The 15,156-nt window shown below is 44.1% G+C and overlaps 1 protein-coding gene across 1 annotated transcript in view; it reads left to right on the top strand.

Annotated features, from left to right (window-relative positions):
- SERPINI1 (serpin family I member 1) overlaps nt 1–15,156 on the top strand; it is a 44,360-nt gene that overhangs the window by 16,941 nt on the left and 12,263 nt on the right. Inside the window, exons 2-5 of the mRNA XM_063167367.1 lie at nt 6,732–6,999; nt 8,156–8,386; nt 10,767–10,961; nt 11,729–11,933. Coding sequence (XP_063023437.1) covers nt 6,750–6,999; nt 8,156–8,386; nt 10,767–10,961; nt 11,729–11,933 — 881 coding nt within the window. The 5' untranslated portion in view covers nt 6,732–6,749. The remainder of the gene's footprint in view (nt 1–6,731; nt 7,000–8,155; nt 8,387–10,766; nt 10,962–11,728; nt 11,934–15,156) is intronic.

Below are 15,156 nucleotides of genomic sequence, written 5' to 3'. Positions count from 1 at the left end.
AACACTCCTCTATTTCCTATATCATTATTGTGCTGCTCTCTCATGAAATTAACCTCCAGGTTTCCTGCTCCAGAAGGCAATGACACCATAATTGACAGATGGTGACAAAATCCCTTAACTTATTAATAAATGTTTGTGCGGCTTGAGATAGAGATGTCATTGCACTGAGACAAGCTGATTCCAACAAGGTTCCACATGTGTCTGTAGAGTCTCTGCTTGACAAGGTCAGATGCTCACATAGGCTAAGGGCAAACATTTTTTAGGGATAAACATTTTTTGCAGCACAGAAAATGTGAGTACATCCCCTATAACATGAAGGAGCTGCCTTGCTGGCTAAATGGAACACGTGTCACAGTGAGCAGTGATGTGCCTGCCTGCTGTCCAAGGAATGCAGAATTCCCCAGGCTTGTCACCACTTCTACTGATACCCAAAGTGCTTTGTAGATCCCTTCCTGTGCTGCTTGCACTGCCCTGATAGCCAGTTGGTTATCTGTTCACTTGTAGCTTGAAGCATTTAATGGCTGTTTATTTATTTTCCCGTTTCCTTGGCTGAATTCTGCTGGTTCAGAGCAGTAGCACCTCCTGAACTGTGCATGTGAGGATGTTGGTGTTTGATTTGCTGCTGTCACCTGCAGACAGGCTCTGTGTGCAGCCCCAGGTGTGAGCACATCCCAGGGAGCTCTGCTGGCTGTGATCCCAGCAGGATCCCAGAGCTCCCAGGGGGAGCACTGCTGGCTGTGGATCCCAGCAGGATGTGTGATCCCTGGCACTGCTGTCCCCTGCACACCTGGCTCTGGAAAAGAAATTTATTTCTCAGGTGGAGCCAGCTCAGGTTTGAGCTTTATTTCTCAGTTCTGCTCTGGAGTGAGAGAGGGGCTGAGTGCTGGGGAGGAAAACAAGGATTAACTCAGGGAGCAGCTGGTGGGAGCATCACATTAATTCTGTGGGGTTTGCTGTGGTAAAACCACAATGTTCTGGAGGTGAGAATGCTTTTGCTCCAGTATTGCTGGCTGGAGGTGCAATTTTTGCCCAGTCTTTAAATAAAAATCTGAGAGGTTGTATTGCTGGACAAAGCGGAGGAAAGGCCATTCTTGTGTTGTTCTGCAGTGGATCAGGAGGGTTTGTGAGCAGCTTGAGGTCTGTGGTAGCAGCCACATTCCCCTGTTGTTGTAGGGCCTGAGGCAAGCCTGAACTAGCTGGGAGCAGATCGTGGACATGTCTGGAGCCTCCTCTGCACATCCCTCAGGGTAGCCATGACAACCATGCCTGGTCTGGAGAGCAGCTGAGGCTCTCACCAGCTGCTCCTGCCTCCCCTGGGCTGGGCTGGGGCTCTTTGGGAGGGGGACTTGGCTTCCTTGTCTAAGCTCTGTTCGTTTTCTGAGCTGCTATTGTTAGTTAGGTGGTGCCTCTCTCTGGTGTTTATTGCCAACAAGAAATCATTCAGAGTAAAGGTGCCCGCAACAATTATCATATTTCAGTAGTGGCTGAAATTTCACCAACCTCACATCCTTCCAAGATTCACCTGCCACAATCATGGCACTGTTCTGATTGGGTTTGGGGGCAAGGAGAATCCCCCAGTCCCTGCCTGCATCCCCAGTGGGTTTTTCCCCTGACCCAGCAGGTCTTGTTCCCTGAGCAAATCCGTCTGTTGCTTTATCAGATTGTCCTGCCAGACTTCTGTCTGCTCCTGCAGCTGCTCTTTACAGGAGACAATGTAATCAGTGCTGTTACCACGCTTGTTTTCCTCCCAGGGATTTTTTTTAACTCACTGATCAGGAATCAGCAGTTTTTCTCATTTGTGCTTCCCACACCTTTGGTGTTTAGCTTGCAGGTAGCCAAGAGTAATCTCGAAGGCAACTAATCTTAGTTTAGTCTCTGTGTGCTGAGGAACCAAGGCAATGTATCACAGCTTTATTTTGTAGGTTTTTAAAGCCATAAATTAGTTTCTTTATAAAACCCTCTGTAAAGGTGTAAAGGAAAAGGAAATTATAACCCATTTTTTCAACCTGTCTGACAAGTACAAGGTACTAGAATTCAACCCTTAATTGAATTTTTGGCACCTTCCTACGCCGAGTCCAGGTCTCGCTGTTTCAAAATCCGTGCTACCTCATGTCTGTGAACTCAGTTGGAGTTTGTTGATAGGATATCTCAAAATATCTCAGCTTCCAGAGAGCGCCTGCCCCTTCTGCATTTTGCTGGAACCGAATAGTTCAGAGTTTGTGGGTGTGAGGGGGCGAATTTGTTCTGCTTCCTCTTAGTCATCCCAGCCTTCTGCTGGGGAGAGGCAAGAGCTGGAGAAGCAGTCCTGCATTTATCAGATGAATGTTTTTCTTCAGCCATCACAAGGATGGGTGTCCCTTGTGCCCATGCACAGGAGCACATCTGGGCTGGCCCCAGGGCAGGTGAGCAGCAGCCCTGAGCTGGCTGTGGCCACCTGGGGAAATGTGCTGGGCTGAGTTTTGGGGCTGCTGATATCTTTCCAGGTGTTTTCTGAAATGCTGAATTAAAAAGTTTCCTGGGAATTGAACCAGATGGACCTCAGTGCCAACACCTGCTGAAGGATGGATATCTGGAATCTTGTTTTAGTGCTCCATCACTGTTTTTTTCCCCTGAGAACAGTTGCAAGCCAGAACAGAACTGATATGCTCTGACAACCCTCTGTAGCAAGTGAGGATTTGTGATACACAACTGTTGTTCAAGAGGAGGCTGTGGCAAGGAGAATTTGTTTGCACTGATTCCTTGATTGCCTGGTAGGAGAGAGGTGTTCGTGCATCAATTGATGAAATCAAACAAAACTCAGAATCTGTCTGACACACCCTCAAATGAGCAGTTCATACCTTTGGCCTTAATAACTGTATGGCTGAGGAGTGAAAGAATTTTTAACAGCTTTTTTTTTTTTATTTTATTCTCATATTTAGCAGTGAAAGCAAAACGTACACAGTAACATGTGAAACTGATGACTGTTGATTTTTAAACATTGTTCAGTGGGGACACTGACTCCTTTCCCACTGCTGCAGGATTATTTAACCAGATTGCATTGATGCAGATCAGCAGTGACAGACTGTACTGGGGATGTCTGAGGGAGACAGAAAAGACTGAGTAAAATTTTGATGATACTCCCAGGGACTGTTTAAGTTTCTGGATGTGCATTACATAATGTTCAGCTTCATTTCCTTCAACTTGAAGTGTGTTTGTGAGTAGGGTCCAGGCAATCCAAAGATGCTCTCGGTGCTGCTGCAGTGGCAGTCCAGGGTTTGGCTGGACAGGGATGCTCAGAAGTTGCTGCTCCAGAATCAGTCCCAGCTCTTGGTGGGACCCAGCCCTCCTTTCTGAAAGCACAAACCCCAAATAATCCAGCCTGCAGCGAGGCAGGATCAGAGGAGCAGGAGCTGCTCTGGCTGGAATGATAATTAAGAGCTGGATTCCCAGTTGTCAGCAGAGCAGTGTGAGCATGAGGCAGAAGTGTGAGAGGAATTGAACTGAGGAATTTACCACAGACATTTCCCATTAGATGGATGAGATGAGACCATTTTCACACTGGGAAAAGGATTGATCTGTGGTGTTTCACAGCCCTTCCCCACTGACCAGCACCCACAGATCTTTAGTTTGCTTTAAAGCACCTTCCCTTCCATTGGACTCATTCATTTATGTATTTTCACGTTGGAGAGCATTGCCAGCAAAGGAGCTGATAAATTCTCTGCCTGTGTCCATGTGTTCATTCCTGCCTCCCTATCTTCCTTTCCCCTTGGTGTCTGTGTGGGGAACTTCACTGTGAGCTTCATTAGAAAGCCTCTCTAGACTAAAATGATGTGGAAGGGCTGGGGAGGAAATCAAAATTGTTTGGGTTTAATTCATTCCTACTGGGAACATCTATTTTGCACAGTGTTGCCATCAGTGGGATTTGGCTCCTAGTTAAAAACATAACTTTGGTACTTTGTCTTGTTAAGAGCATTTCAGTTTAAATTTTATTTCTCTCCATCTATGTAGTTACTGTATTTTCTGTCCAACTAAATAATGAAAAGTAATATAATTATTTCACATTAGGAGCTTTTGGTAAGTGGTCACAAAGAAAAATTATTTTGATTTGTATATGATGTTGGGGTTCCAGCATTGTCTAATAACAAATATTTTATTAGCTCTCAGACAGTCTGACCTGCATGTTAAACACTTAATTAAGATGTATAAATTTCTCCTCTCCTTCCCCTGTGCAATTATTTAAGCCTGTCTGGCAGTGGCACATAGGACTGAGATCAGTGATGGAGTGCTGAGCAGCTGCCTCTGCCACTGCAAGGCTGGGGAACTTCCCTTTCTGAAAAGTGCAGATTATTTCACATCTGTTTTAACCACATCAGGTCTCCCAGTGAGCTCAAGCTGCTCTTGATGCAGGAGTGGAAAGCTTCACTCTCTGTGTAATTGCATCCACACTGAGCTGCACAACTTGTTTGTGTAGATTAGTGTGGGAGAGCTCCCAAATTTGGGCTCATCCTCAACAAAAGCAAGATGAGCTCCTGCTTATCTATTTCCTGAGCACCATTTTTGGTGCCACTATAGACCTGTGTGATGGAGCTTTGTTAAGCTTTTCTTGCCTTGTGCAGCTTTTAGGATAAGAGAATAATACCTGGGCTCAGTCTATCACGGGGATGTGCTGGCTCAAGTCTTATGTAACACTGGCAGAGGCATGCTCCAGGGCTTTTAAATAAAGAAATCTACAATGCCCATGATCACACAGAAATCCAGTTATTTTCTGTAGCAGAAACCTTAATATCCTTAAGTCAATAATTTATAAATGGGCAGGTTAAAAAAAGAGTACTGCTATTAAGCAGTTTTGCTGGGGAAGTTTGTGGTGTTTTGATAATGTTTGGGGTTATAAATAGTGTCTCTGTTTCTGGAATAAATAATGATGGTCAGACTGATGTTTTGCAGTGGAGTGCTGGGTAGTTCTGTCAGTGCACTGGAACATGCAGACAGGATCAAAGCTGGTGCTTTAGGCTTCTATGACTTTTCTGTGCTGTTCCTAAATAGAATAAGAGCCTTCAGTGGACATTTTTGCTATCTTACTAAGAATCAGAGGAAGCTTGATCAAGTAATCCACAGAAGTGAAGTGATGCCACCACAGATAGTTTATTGGAAATTTAGGAAGGAGAATATTTCTTATATATGTGGAAAGATGAGAGGCAAGGCTCTCCTTTTCCCCTGAACCATGTGGGATTGCTGCACCGGTTCATCTCCAGTTTTCTCAGTTCAGGACTGAACAAAAGGCTGATGGAGGCTGGGGGACAGGAGGAATCTTAACTAGTGCTGGCACCAGTGGCTGCCAAGGCACGTGTGTGTACCCTGTTGTTCTTTGTATTTTCCCAGCTATAAAATGCCAGTAATAACACTTAAATTATGGATCACTCAGCGCCGTGTGAGTGAATTAGATAATGCTGCACAGGCCTTTGAAGATGAAATGCAGAATATAAATGTTGCATAAAGCTCACTTTGTGCCATGTCTATAAAACCTGGTGCTGCAGCCCCAGCATTGCTGGGAAGCATAAGGAGAAGCACTTGGGCTGCCTGCATTGCAAATTGATGGTGTGGAGCAGCAGCATGCACACAAATCTGGGCTGTGCTGCCGAGCCCTGCAGCCTGGCACAACAACCTGTAAACACTTGTGGGTGAAGCCCTGAGCCTTGTCCTGTCCAAGCCCTGCTGCAGGAGGGTTTGCTCTGCTGTGCCCTGCAGGCAGAGGGAAGGAGCTGGAACAGGAGCTCTGCTGCTTGCTGCTTCTCACCCAAGGCTTGCAGCAGTAGTGGGTCTCATGCCAAGGTAGCACAGAGTTTAAAGGAAAATAAAAAAGGAAGGATGAAGTTACACATTCCCTGCTCCAGGAGCTGGGATTCTACTATCAGTAGTTGTGTGAGCTAAACTGGGTAGAGTGAGAACTGCTGCTTACCCCAGAGCATTTCAGCAGAGCCTGGGGGATGGATTACTCAGAGGCATCACCCTTTTTTAAATTTAGTTTCCTTCCTTGTTCCCTCTGGTGTTATTTCTCACTGTACAGTGCCTTTATCCTCTGAGTGGGGATTGACTCCCAGCTAGCAGAGCTGCCCAGCTTCTCACTGCTATTTACTAACAAAGGGGGTTTATTTGGTAACTAAGGCATGATTGATTTTCTTTTTTTCTTTCAAAGAATTTTTGGCTGCTTGCCACATGTTTTGCAACGGAGCAACATCACGGAACAGTTACTTTGTCACGGGTGTCAGGGAGCTCTCTCACAGTGCTTGAAACTGTTTTACCTGTTGGGGGCTTCAAGTGACTTAGATAAATAAGTTCCATCTTACTGGAAGGTCAAATGAAAGAAACAGCAGATTTCTGGGTTTTTTTGTGGAAAAGTGCAGAAACACAAGCCAGTTCCAGGTCAGCAGTGCTAAACAGCCACAGTGCCAAAGGGAAGGAGGGAAGGGGTTGCTGTCTTTGGCATCTTTTCTGTAGAAGCTGTGAGTGTTTTGTTGGTCTGGGGCTGGAAGATTTCATAAACATACCATTACACAGGGGAAGAGGTTATTTTTGTGTGAAAATACATCATCACTTCTCTTTTAATAGTGTCTCCTCCAACGAACTGCACTGTGCATTGAACTCTAGGGATTTTCTTCCCCCACAGATTTAAGATTAAAAAGTTGATTACTCTTCTTTCAAGTTGAACTTTATATTATCCAACAACCTTATTTTGCCTCAAATTTACCTTTCAGACCTTAAAATCTCAAGTCATGTATTTCCTTGGGCTGCTGTCCCTGCTTGCTTTGCAAAGCGAAGCCTTCAAGACCAATTTTCCCGATGAAACCATCGCCGAGCTGTCTGTGAACGTTTACAACCAGCTGAGAGCCAGCAGGGAGGATGAGAACATCCTGTTCTCCCCTCTGAGCATTGCCATAGCCATGGGCATGGTGGAGCTGGGAGCCCACGGCACCACCCTGAAGGAAATCCGACATTCCATGGGCTTTGACAGCTTGAAAAATGGTGAGGCCTTCGCGTCATTTATTACTTTTTGTCCTAGAGAAACGGGAGCAGGGGTGGGAGCAGCCTGCTGATGTCCGTGGGTTATAAATCACTGGGTTTCTTGGTGGATTTCTGGCCAGGCTCAAAAGTGTGCGTTCTGCATGAGCTGAGAGGGGCTGACATGTCAGAGCCCAGGGCATTGCTCTGGCTGCCCTGAGGGCTCCAGACCCTGGCAGGGGGCTCAGGGACCTTGGCATGGAGTCAGAAACACCTGTGCCTTTGGTTTTAACCCATGGAAAAAATTACCAACGTTGTGTGAAAATTTACAAGCCACAAGAGTTTGAGTAGAATGATAATTAACTTGTCACAGGGTAAAAACGTAGAATTTTGGGGTTTTTAGAATGGGGGTTCAAGAGGCAAGGTGGGGGAATCTGGGCATGTCTTGTCTTTCTTCTTCTTCTTCTCCTTGTCCTCCATCTTGCCTCTTGTGCAAGATTGTTTTCTGGGCTGCTCACTATTCTGGGATATGAATGTGATATTCAGGGAATGTGCTCCTATGATTTCTGCTTGAAACCTCAGTTTTAAGGTTTATTTTGTTGTGTTTTAAATTAAAAATTTCATCTTTAAGCATATGATGCAGCTTCCTATTTTGAAGCGGACTGCTTTAATCCTGTTCAGGATTCCTCATTACCCACTAAGAATTCTGTACTGTCCCACTAAAGATCCTGGGAAATTCTAGACCTACTTTTGGCATAGAAGAGTGCCTTAGTTTCAAGATTTGAAGTTCATTTTTCCTTAATCAACTGGCATTTAAGATGGAACAAAAGTTCTCTTAAGAATTTCTGGTGGCAAGATTTAGAAATGGAACCTGCAAGAAGAATTTTTTAATTGCTTTTTTGGTGTAGAAAGAATTTCCATTGATAGCTTTGCTTCTGGTGGGACTCAAATGTCTCATTAATTGGACTAATTATAGCTAGTAGAAAAAACAAGCTCTAAGTAATATGATCATGGAGATTATTCCCTCAGATCTGAAGGTGTGTGTAGTAGGTTTAGAAACAAGTTTGTTTAAAAAAATGGCTTTCCTTTGCATAAAACATTTTGGTGGATTTTCAGCAGAAAAGCCATGGAAAAAAATCTCCTTTTTGAGCCACTGAAGGTGTTTTTTTTCCTTCCCCAGGTGAAGAGTTTGCCTTCCTGAAGGAGCTCTCTGACATGGCAACTGCTGAGGAAAGTCACTACGTGCTGGACATCGCCAACTCCCTCTACGTGCAGAACGGGTTCCACGTCAGTGACAAATTCCTGCAGCTGGTGAAGAAATACTTCAAAGCTGAAGTAGAGAATGTAGATTTCAGCCAAAGTGCAGCTGTTGCTACTCAGATCAATAAATGGGTGGAGAATCACACAAATAGTAAGTGCATGTGATCCTTTTGTGCACTTCCTGCAGGAAGTGTTTCTGCTTCCAGACTTGTGCAGTGGTGTTGGGTTGGAGCTTTGGCTTTTATCTCTTCTGTCTGAGACTGAAGAGAAGAATTCTAGTATTTCTATTTTTTTCCTATGTAGGAATGATCTGTCATAAGTAATATTAGTCATTGTTAATCATGTGGCATCTATTTGAATATTTGTTCTCTGGTCTTACCATCTGTAGCATTTATTGAATGAGACTGTTTTAATGGCAGGCATTTTAATAGTATTTTAAAATTTTTTTTTACAAAAGGATCATTACTAATGGCAGAAAAGTTGTCTGCAGAGGGGTTATTGGCTTGTGCTTTGCATGTGTGGAGTATCACTCCTCCTCTGAGGAGCTCATACTCACGAGGTACTGAGAAATAGAATAGTGGGGAATAAAAAGCTAATTTTGCACCACAAAATCAGAGTGTGTAATGTAATATTTTGCAGTGTGAGGAAACGAGATAGCATGTTGAGAGGGTAGTTGATTTTAGGAACGCTGTCAACAGCTTCACAACACAAATTTGCAGCAGGGGAGTTAAGCACAAAATTACTGTTGTAAATATGCACGTTGAGAGCTGCAGGATGCTGCTTGGCTTGGCAGCTCCCAGAGAGGTGGCATTTCCTGGAGCCGTGCAGAGCCCCCATATCTGGGAGTCTCCTGGTGGAGGGATCAAAGCATGTTCTCATTCTGGTTCCCCACTCTGAAGGTTGAGATTTTGGGAGTAATTCAGGCAGGTCTGGCTCTGACACAGTTGTACCACTGGGAATTTGGAGGGATTGGAATCACCTGGAAGGAATTAACACATCCCCATGAAGTCTGAGCACTTAAGAATCCATAATTCCTTTTGGAAAAGCACAGCTCCAGAGTGGAAAAGCACCTTCTGCAATGCTTTTATTCCCTTTTGAAAACTGCCTGGTTTGTTCCAAGCAGCCATTCTGTTCCTAACAAACTGCCCTTTCTCTCAGGCTGCAGAAATAGCTGGGTGGAAGTGATGCAGCAGATTGCAGAGGGTTTCCATGGATGTGGTTGTCTGGCTGAGGGAGAAGGAAAATCAGGGGCCCACCAGGGCAGCTGGGGGCTCTTGGTGTCAGGTTGGGATGGTTCCAGTCCCTCAGCTGGTCCCTTTCTCTCTGATTTCCCCCTGGGGAAAGGAGCACAGCACAGGCAGGTTTCAGTTCCACCCTGTTCAGAGCAGAAACAGAACCATCAAAGGTTCCTCTGGGCAGGAAAACTCTTAACATTTCATTAATGTATTAACAAGATGTGGCTGAAAAAAACACAAAGAAATATGAGTACCAACTAGAAATCTGGAAACGTTTCCCTTTTGTTTTTCCCCAACACCAAGTGAGTGTTGGTCACACCTCCCTCCTTAGAACATTCGAGATAAAATGAAGTGCAAACAGCAACCCGGAAGAAATCCAGCCCTGTGATACACAAATTTCACACCAGTTAGTCAGGATCATATGCTCCAGAAAGCAGAATTAATTTGTTTTTTAAACCATGGATTAAGGAGTAATAATCAGAGGGAGGAATGTGTTTATTTTAACACTTTGCATTGCAATGTCAGCTAAAAATAGAAGTGAGCAAGAAAGCAACCTGAAGGAGGCCGTAATTCCTGAAGAACAGTGACAGAGCTGGTCAGTGCACCCAGTTTACCAAACTGGGAACGATTTTGGTGAAATGGAGAGCTCTGAGATGAGCTACAGCAGGTACCAGACTGCATTCTGATGTAAATGACTTATTCAGGAGTAGGAGCAAAGCAGCTGCCATGCTCAGCTGCTGTACCTCCCATGAATAGAGCAGATGCTGGATGCTTTTCCTCTTTTGCTTTTCAAGAGCCAATGCCACTGGAACAAATGCTGGGAATTTATGTGGATTTCTGGTGTTTGAATTCAACAGGAGATCACTGAAGCTCCCTCAGAACTGGTGGAGGAGCAGTGGGTGCAGCTTTGAATCAAGCACCCATTTAAGTGCTGCTCTGGATTGGAACCAAAGTTTGTACAAGTTCTGACCTTAAGGTGGAAGTGCTGAACAGTTCCATAGCAGCAGGGTAAACATTCCAAATGTGACCCTTTCTCCACGTGGCTTCCTTGTAGGGTGTATTTAGCAGTGATCAAGAAACAGTTGCCTAACACGTCCTCGATGGAAGGGTTTCCACACCTACACTGTGATTTAGGTTTACAAAACACTGGCACTTTAATTGGAGATTTAATGAAACATCTGAATTGGAAATTACATGTTAACACTGCTTTTTATTTTCTTGCATTTTTCAAGCTGCCTTAAGTTTGGATTTAATGCTCACTTTGACATGCAGACTGACAGCTGGGTTTCTTTTTAGGCATGATCAAAGATTTTGTGTCTTCAAGAGACTTTGGTGCTCTAACTCATTTGGCTCTCATCAATGCAATCTACTTTAAAGGCAACTGGAAGTCACAGTTCAGGCCTGAAAATACCAGAACTTTTTCTTTCACTAAAGATGATGAAAGTGAAGTGCAAATTCCAATGATGTACCAACAGGGAGAGTTCTACTATGGTGAGTTAGACCTTCAGCAATTTAGAGCTACTAAATCTTCACTTAATGGGTTTGTTGCAGTAATATCCACTTGTATTGTTGTCTCTTTTTCCACCTGGAATTTTTAATGTGCTGTTTGCCCAAAGAAGGGACTCAGAGTTTGGTTTTTTTCCTTAATGTGTGTATTATAGCTGGTAGCAACATTTATAATGACTTGCTTGGTGCCTTAGGATGGATTTCAGAATATTTATCCATTGGATTGGAGTTCTTTGCAATTCTTGAGCTAGTCCTGCTTATCACAAAAATATTTTTCTTGTGCTGTGCTAAACATTCAAATGAATAATGTTTGTTCTTTACTGTTGGACTGGTATAATAGAGGTTCTTTGAACAGCAGAACTAATGATCATTTTTAGTTGGAGCTTGAGCTCCAAGAGGGTTCTAAAATGTCTGGCAGCATTTTGCTCAATCTCATCACTGAAAAATCCTCTCTTCTGAATAAGATCTCTGCCCATTTCCCTGAAAGTCTCAGCAGCATTAAATTTCAGGCTCTTCTCTGCCTAACCACTGAAAGTTATGTCCCAGAGCTGTGATTATCTACAAACTGTGTGATAGCTTGAGCTTGTATTCTTTAACAAATCAAATGTAAGCCTGAAATTCTGTGATGAAGACACCAATTTTATATAAAATTTTATATAGAATAAAGAGGATTTTTAATTCCAGTATCTAGTAAATACACTACAGACAAAAACATTAGTTCTAACAGGGTTTTTGTTGTTTTCCCCCTCTAGGAGAGTTCAGTGATGGCTCCAACGAAGCAGGAGGGATCTACCAGGTCCTGGAGATCCCCTATGAGGGGGATGAGATCAGCATGATGATTGTCCTCTCCAGGCAGGAGGTGCCCCTGGCCACCCTGGAGCCCCTGGTCAAGGCCTCCTTGATCAATGAGTGGGCTAACTCTGTGAAGAAGCAGAAAGTGGAAGTGTATCTGCCCAGGTGAGAGCGTGCTCCCAGGTCCTGGAAGGGGCAGTTGCATCCCCACTGATGGAGGAGCAGAGCAGGGAACACCTGAGCTGTCCTGCTCAGGCCTGGAGTGGTGCAGCAGCCACAGGAGGGGCTTTGGCAGCAGGGCCTGGGGATGCAGTGCAGGGTGAGGTTATTTCAGCACCTGCATCCCTTTCAGAGAGAGGAGAGCTCTGCAGAAAGGAAAGTTCCCTCATCCACCCAGAATGGTGCTCAGAGTAGTGCAGAACTCATTATGGATAAGTTCCATTTAGACAGGAGCCACAGAAATATTGGAAGTCTGAGCTACCAAATGTTTCATTTAGGTGCTAATTAGGTTTCTATGTGCTGCTATTTTCAGAAGTTCTAGTGGTGTCTGTGCAGATACAAATGGTTGAGGGGTAATTCCAGTCAATTTTGGGTTAGTTTTTTCCCCAGCTGTGAGAAGTTCTGCTTTTCCTCCTTACAGCAGCAAAGAACAACAAGACATCAATACCAGAAGGGCTGAAATGTGTGTCAGTCCATTTGCAGGCACTGGCTGTGTGCTCAGGGCACATTTGCCCACATGCAGCATTTGGATCTTTCCTGGAATCCTGCTTCTTCCACCTCCAGATATTTCTCATTCCCGTGTTCTGCCTGGCTTGGTAGCAGAGTTGTTTACTACTAAATGTCACTAATAATGTACAGCTGGCTCACTCTGTCCTCCAAGTGATTCATGATGATTTCATGGAAGTGTTTCTGTCACAATAGAGCCCATCTCTGAAAGGAATCACTTCCACTTCTTCTGTTTCTGTGGCACTGTGCAGTGGGTACGTGGCTGCAGAAAAGATAAACTCAGGTGACTCCTTGAATGATTAAAACAGTTCTTTGATTTCAGGTGCCCTGGAGATGTGAGCTTGTTCCATGTCACAGGTTCAGGCTCCCTGCAGTCCATCAGCTCCCTTTCCAAAGCAGAGAGCACTGTCCAGGAGCTGAGCACAATAAACAGGGCCAGCCAGGATGAATTAGGGTGAGGTGGGCTGGTGCTGTCAGCGTGCCCTGATCCCACATTGAGATGGAATCCACTCCTCTGTAGAGCTTAAGGGCAGAGTGCTGAGGGTCCAGCAGCATTCTGGGGCTGGTTTTCAGTCCCCTCAGTAAGAGTTTCTCTCTGATTTTAAGCCCCAGTTCCTTTGGGGAGGCAGGAGGAGCAGCAAGGAGCTGCATTGCAGGTTTTATACACGCTGAACCTGCTGCTCTCCATTCCTGGCATTTGTTTCTTGTTTGTTTTCTCTTGGAGATTCAGGTCCCAGAGCCCTCAGAAAGTCCACCAAGACACATGGGAGGGGATTTTTCCCTTAGCTGCTTTTCCTGCAGGCCTGGGCGAACCTAGGGGTGTGAATAAGAGAAATCTGAGGATTCCTCCATCCTTAACTTTCCTTCTGTACCTGGGACAGCAGCCTGTGCAACAAGCACTGAAGTTTGGCATCTCCTCTCCTAGAATTTCTGGAGTGGGAGATCCACAGCAGATTATGGAGATCCTCCATTGATTATGGAAAAAATATGTAAAAACTAGTTTCCATATTGAAGTATTTTGGGTATCTAAACACATGAATGGCATTGAAAGCATAATTAATTATATTTATGACTTGGAGTCAGTTTATATTGGTGATTTGGGGTTGTGTTTGCAGACACTCCAGGGTTCTCTGGAGCCAGGTTCTCACATGGGAATTTGAGGCCTGGGGTTTGTGTGATCATAAAATGTCCTTATTTATTCTGCCTTCAGGCTGCTTGGTTCTTACCCAAGAACCCCAAAGAATGGGATAAACACCTGCAAATTCAGGCTGTACAGAGGCAAACCAGGTAGAAACACATGCTGATCACCTTCAATAATCCTTTTCAGGTTACAAAGGATAACTATCCTGAGCTTGGAATTCTGTGTAGGAATTCTGCAGTCTCCTTACAAAATTCCAGGAATTAATTGCATGCTCCCAAGGTGTTGGATTCCATTAGGGATTCAGAGGTGATCTACAGGATTTTGTCAATGCTCTAAATAAACACTTCATAAATATTTGATGCTGTGACTCAGAAAGGCATGTTATGAAATGTGGCCTCCAGGCTCTGTCCACTGAGAAATTGAAAGCAGCACTGGAATAAAATTAAATTTTTATATCTTGAGAGATGCTATCCAATTATAAAGTGAACATTTTTTAAACTTATACATTTGTAATGGGACTGAATGACTTGCCAAAGCAGAGTTAATCACAACTTTGCAATTTCTGTCTGCATTATCTGTGTGCAAATGAAATTGTGTATTATTCCTCTTAATGGCAAAGGAGAGATTTGTACAGAATGGTTAAATTATACTTCCTCATTTTCATTTCCAAATCATTGTTTCCAGCTTAACCCAGACTAAAATGATCAACATTTTAATCCACTTTTTGCATAGGAGTGAAACAGACCATGAATCTAATTTACAAAGCTGTCTCTCCAACATAAATTACTTGAAGAGCATGGGAGGAACTGGTACCTAATAGCGGTGCTACAGTTTGCAGATCCCTTCTTCAGGATTGTTCCAGCGTGCCCAAATCTCTGTAACAACCTTCTTGCTTCTTTTTGTGCATTTAAAATAGCTTTAAAATCTTTAGATGGTGCCACAGTGATAAGTAGTGTTAGCTGAAGGTTGTTTTCTTTAAAAGAAAAAACAGCAAGCACTAAAATCAGTCCTCAAACTCAATATAAATCCAGACCAAAAAGAATCCTTGAGCTTTCTGGTTTTACTTTTTAACCTGCTGTCTCAAGTGCCCTTTTGATGAGGAATGGGCCAGTGCTGGTTGTCCTTGAGACACAACCACAGAAGACGCACAAAAATCCCCTGGAACACATTCCCAGCCAATTCCTGCACATGGAGCCCTGGAAGGAAGGAACTTCCCAGAGAAAAACCCACAACCTGCTTTGCTTCCCCTACAGCTGAATGGGGTGTTTTTTCTCCTGGTTTTGCTGTTACTGGGGTTTTTTTGCTCTCTCACTTGTTTGTTTTCAGAGTATTAAATCCTGGAGGCTGCTCTTAGCACCTGGGGACAAGCTGGCTGAAATTCCAGCCAGGATGCTGGAACTGATAGCAGCTGGCACTGGGGCCTGGGTGCCAACAGTGCCTCAGTCCCCAGGGCCTCTTCTCCAGGTGATGCCTCAGGTTTAGCTTTTATATTTTTCACATTCTGTGCTGCTTTAGTGTGTG

The sequence above is a fragment of the Melospiza melodia genome, chromosome 12 (genome assembly GCF_035770615.1).
Source record: "Melospiza melodia melodia isolate bMelMel2 chromosome 12, bMelMel2.pri, whole genome shotgun sequence".
Taxonomy (NCBI): Eukaryota; Metazoa; Chordata; class Aves; order Passeriformes; family Passerellidae; genus Melospiza; species Melospiza melodia.
Note: the sequence above shows the minus strand (reverse complement) of the source record. Positions and strands in the feature narration are given on the sequence as shown.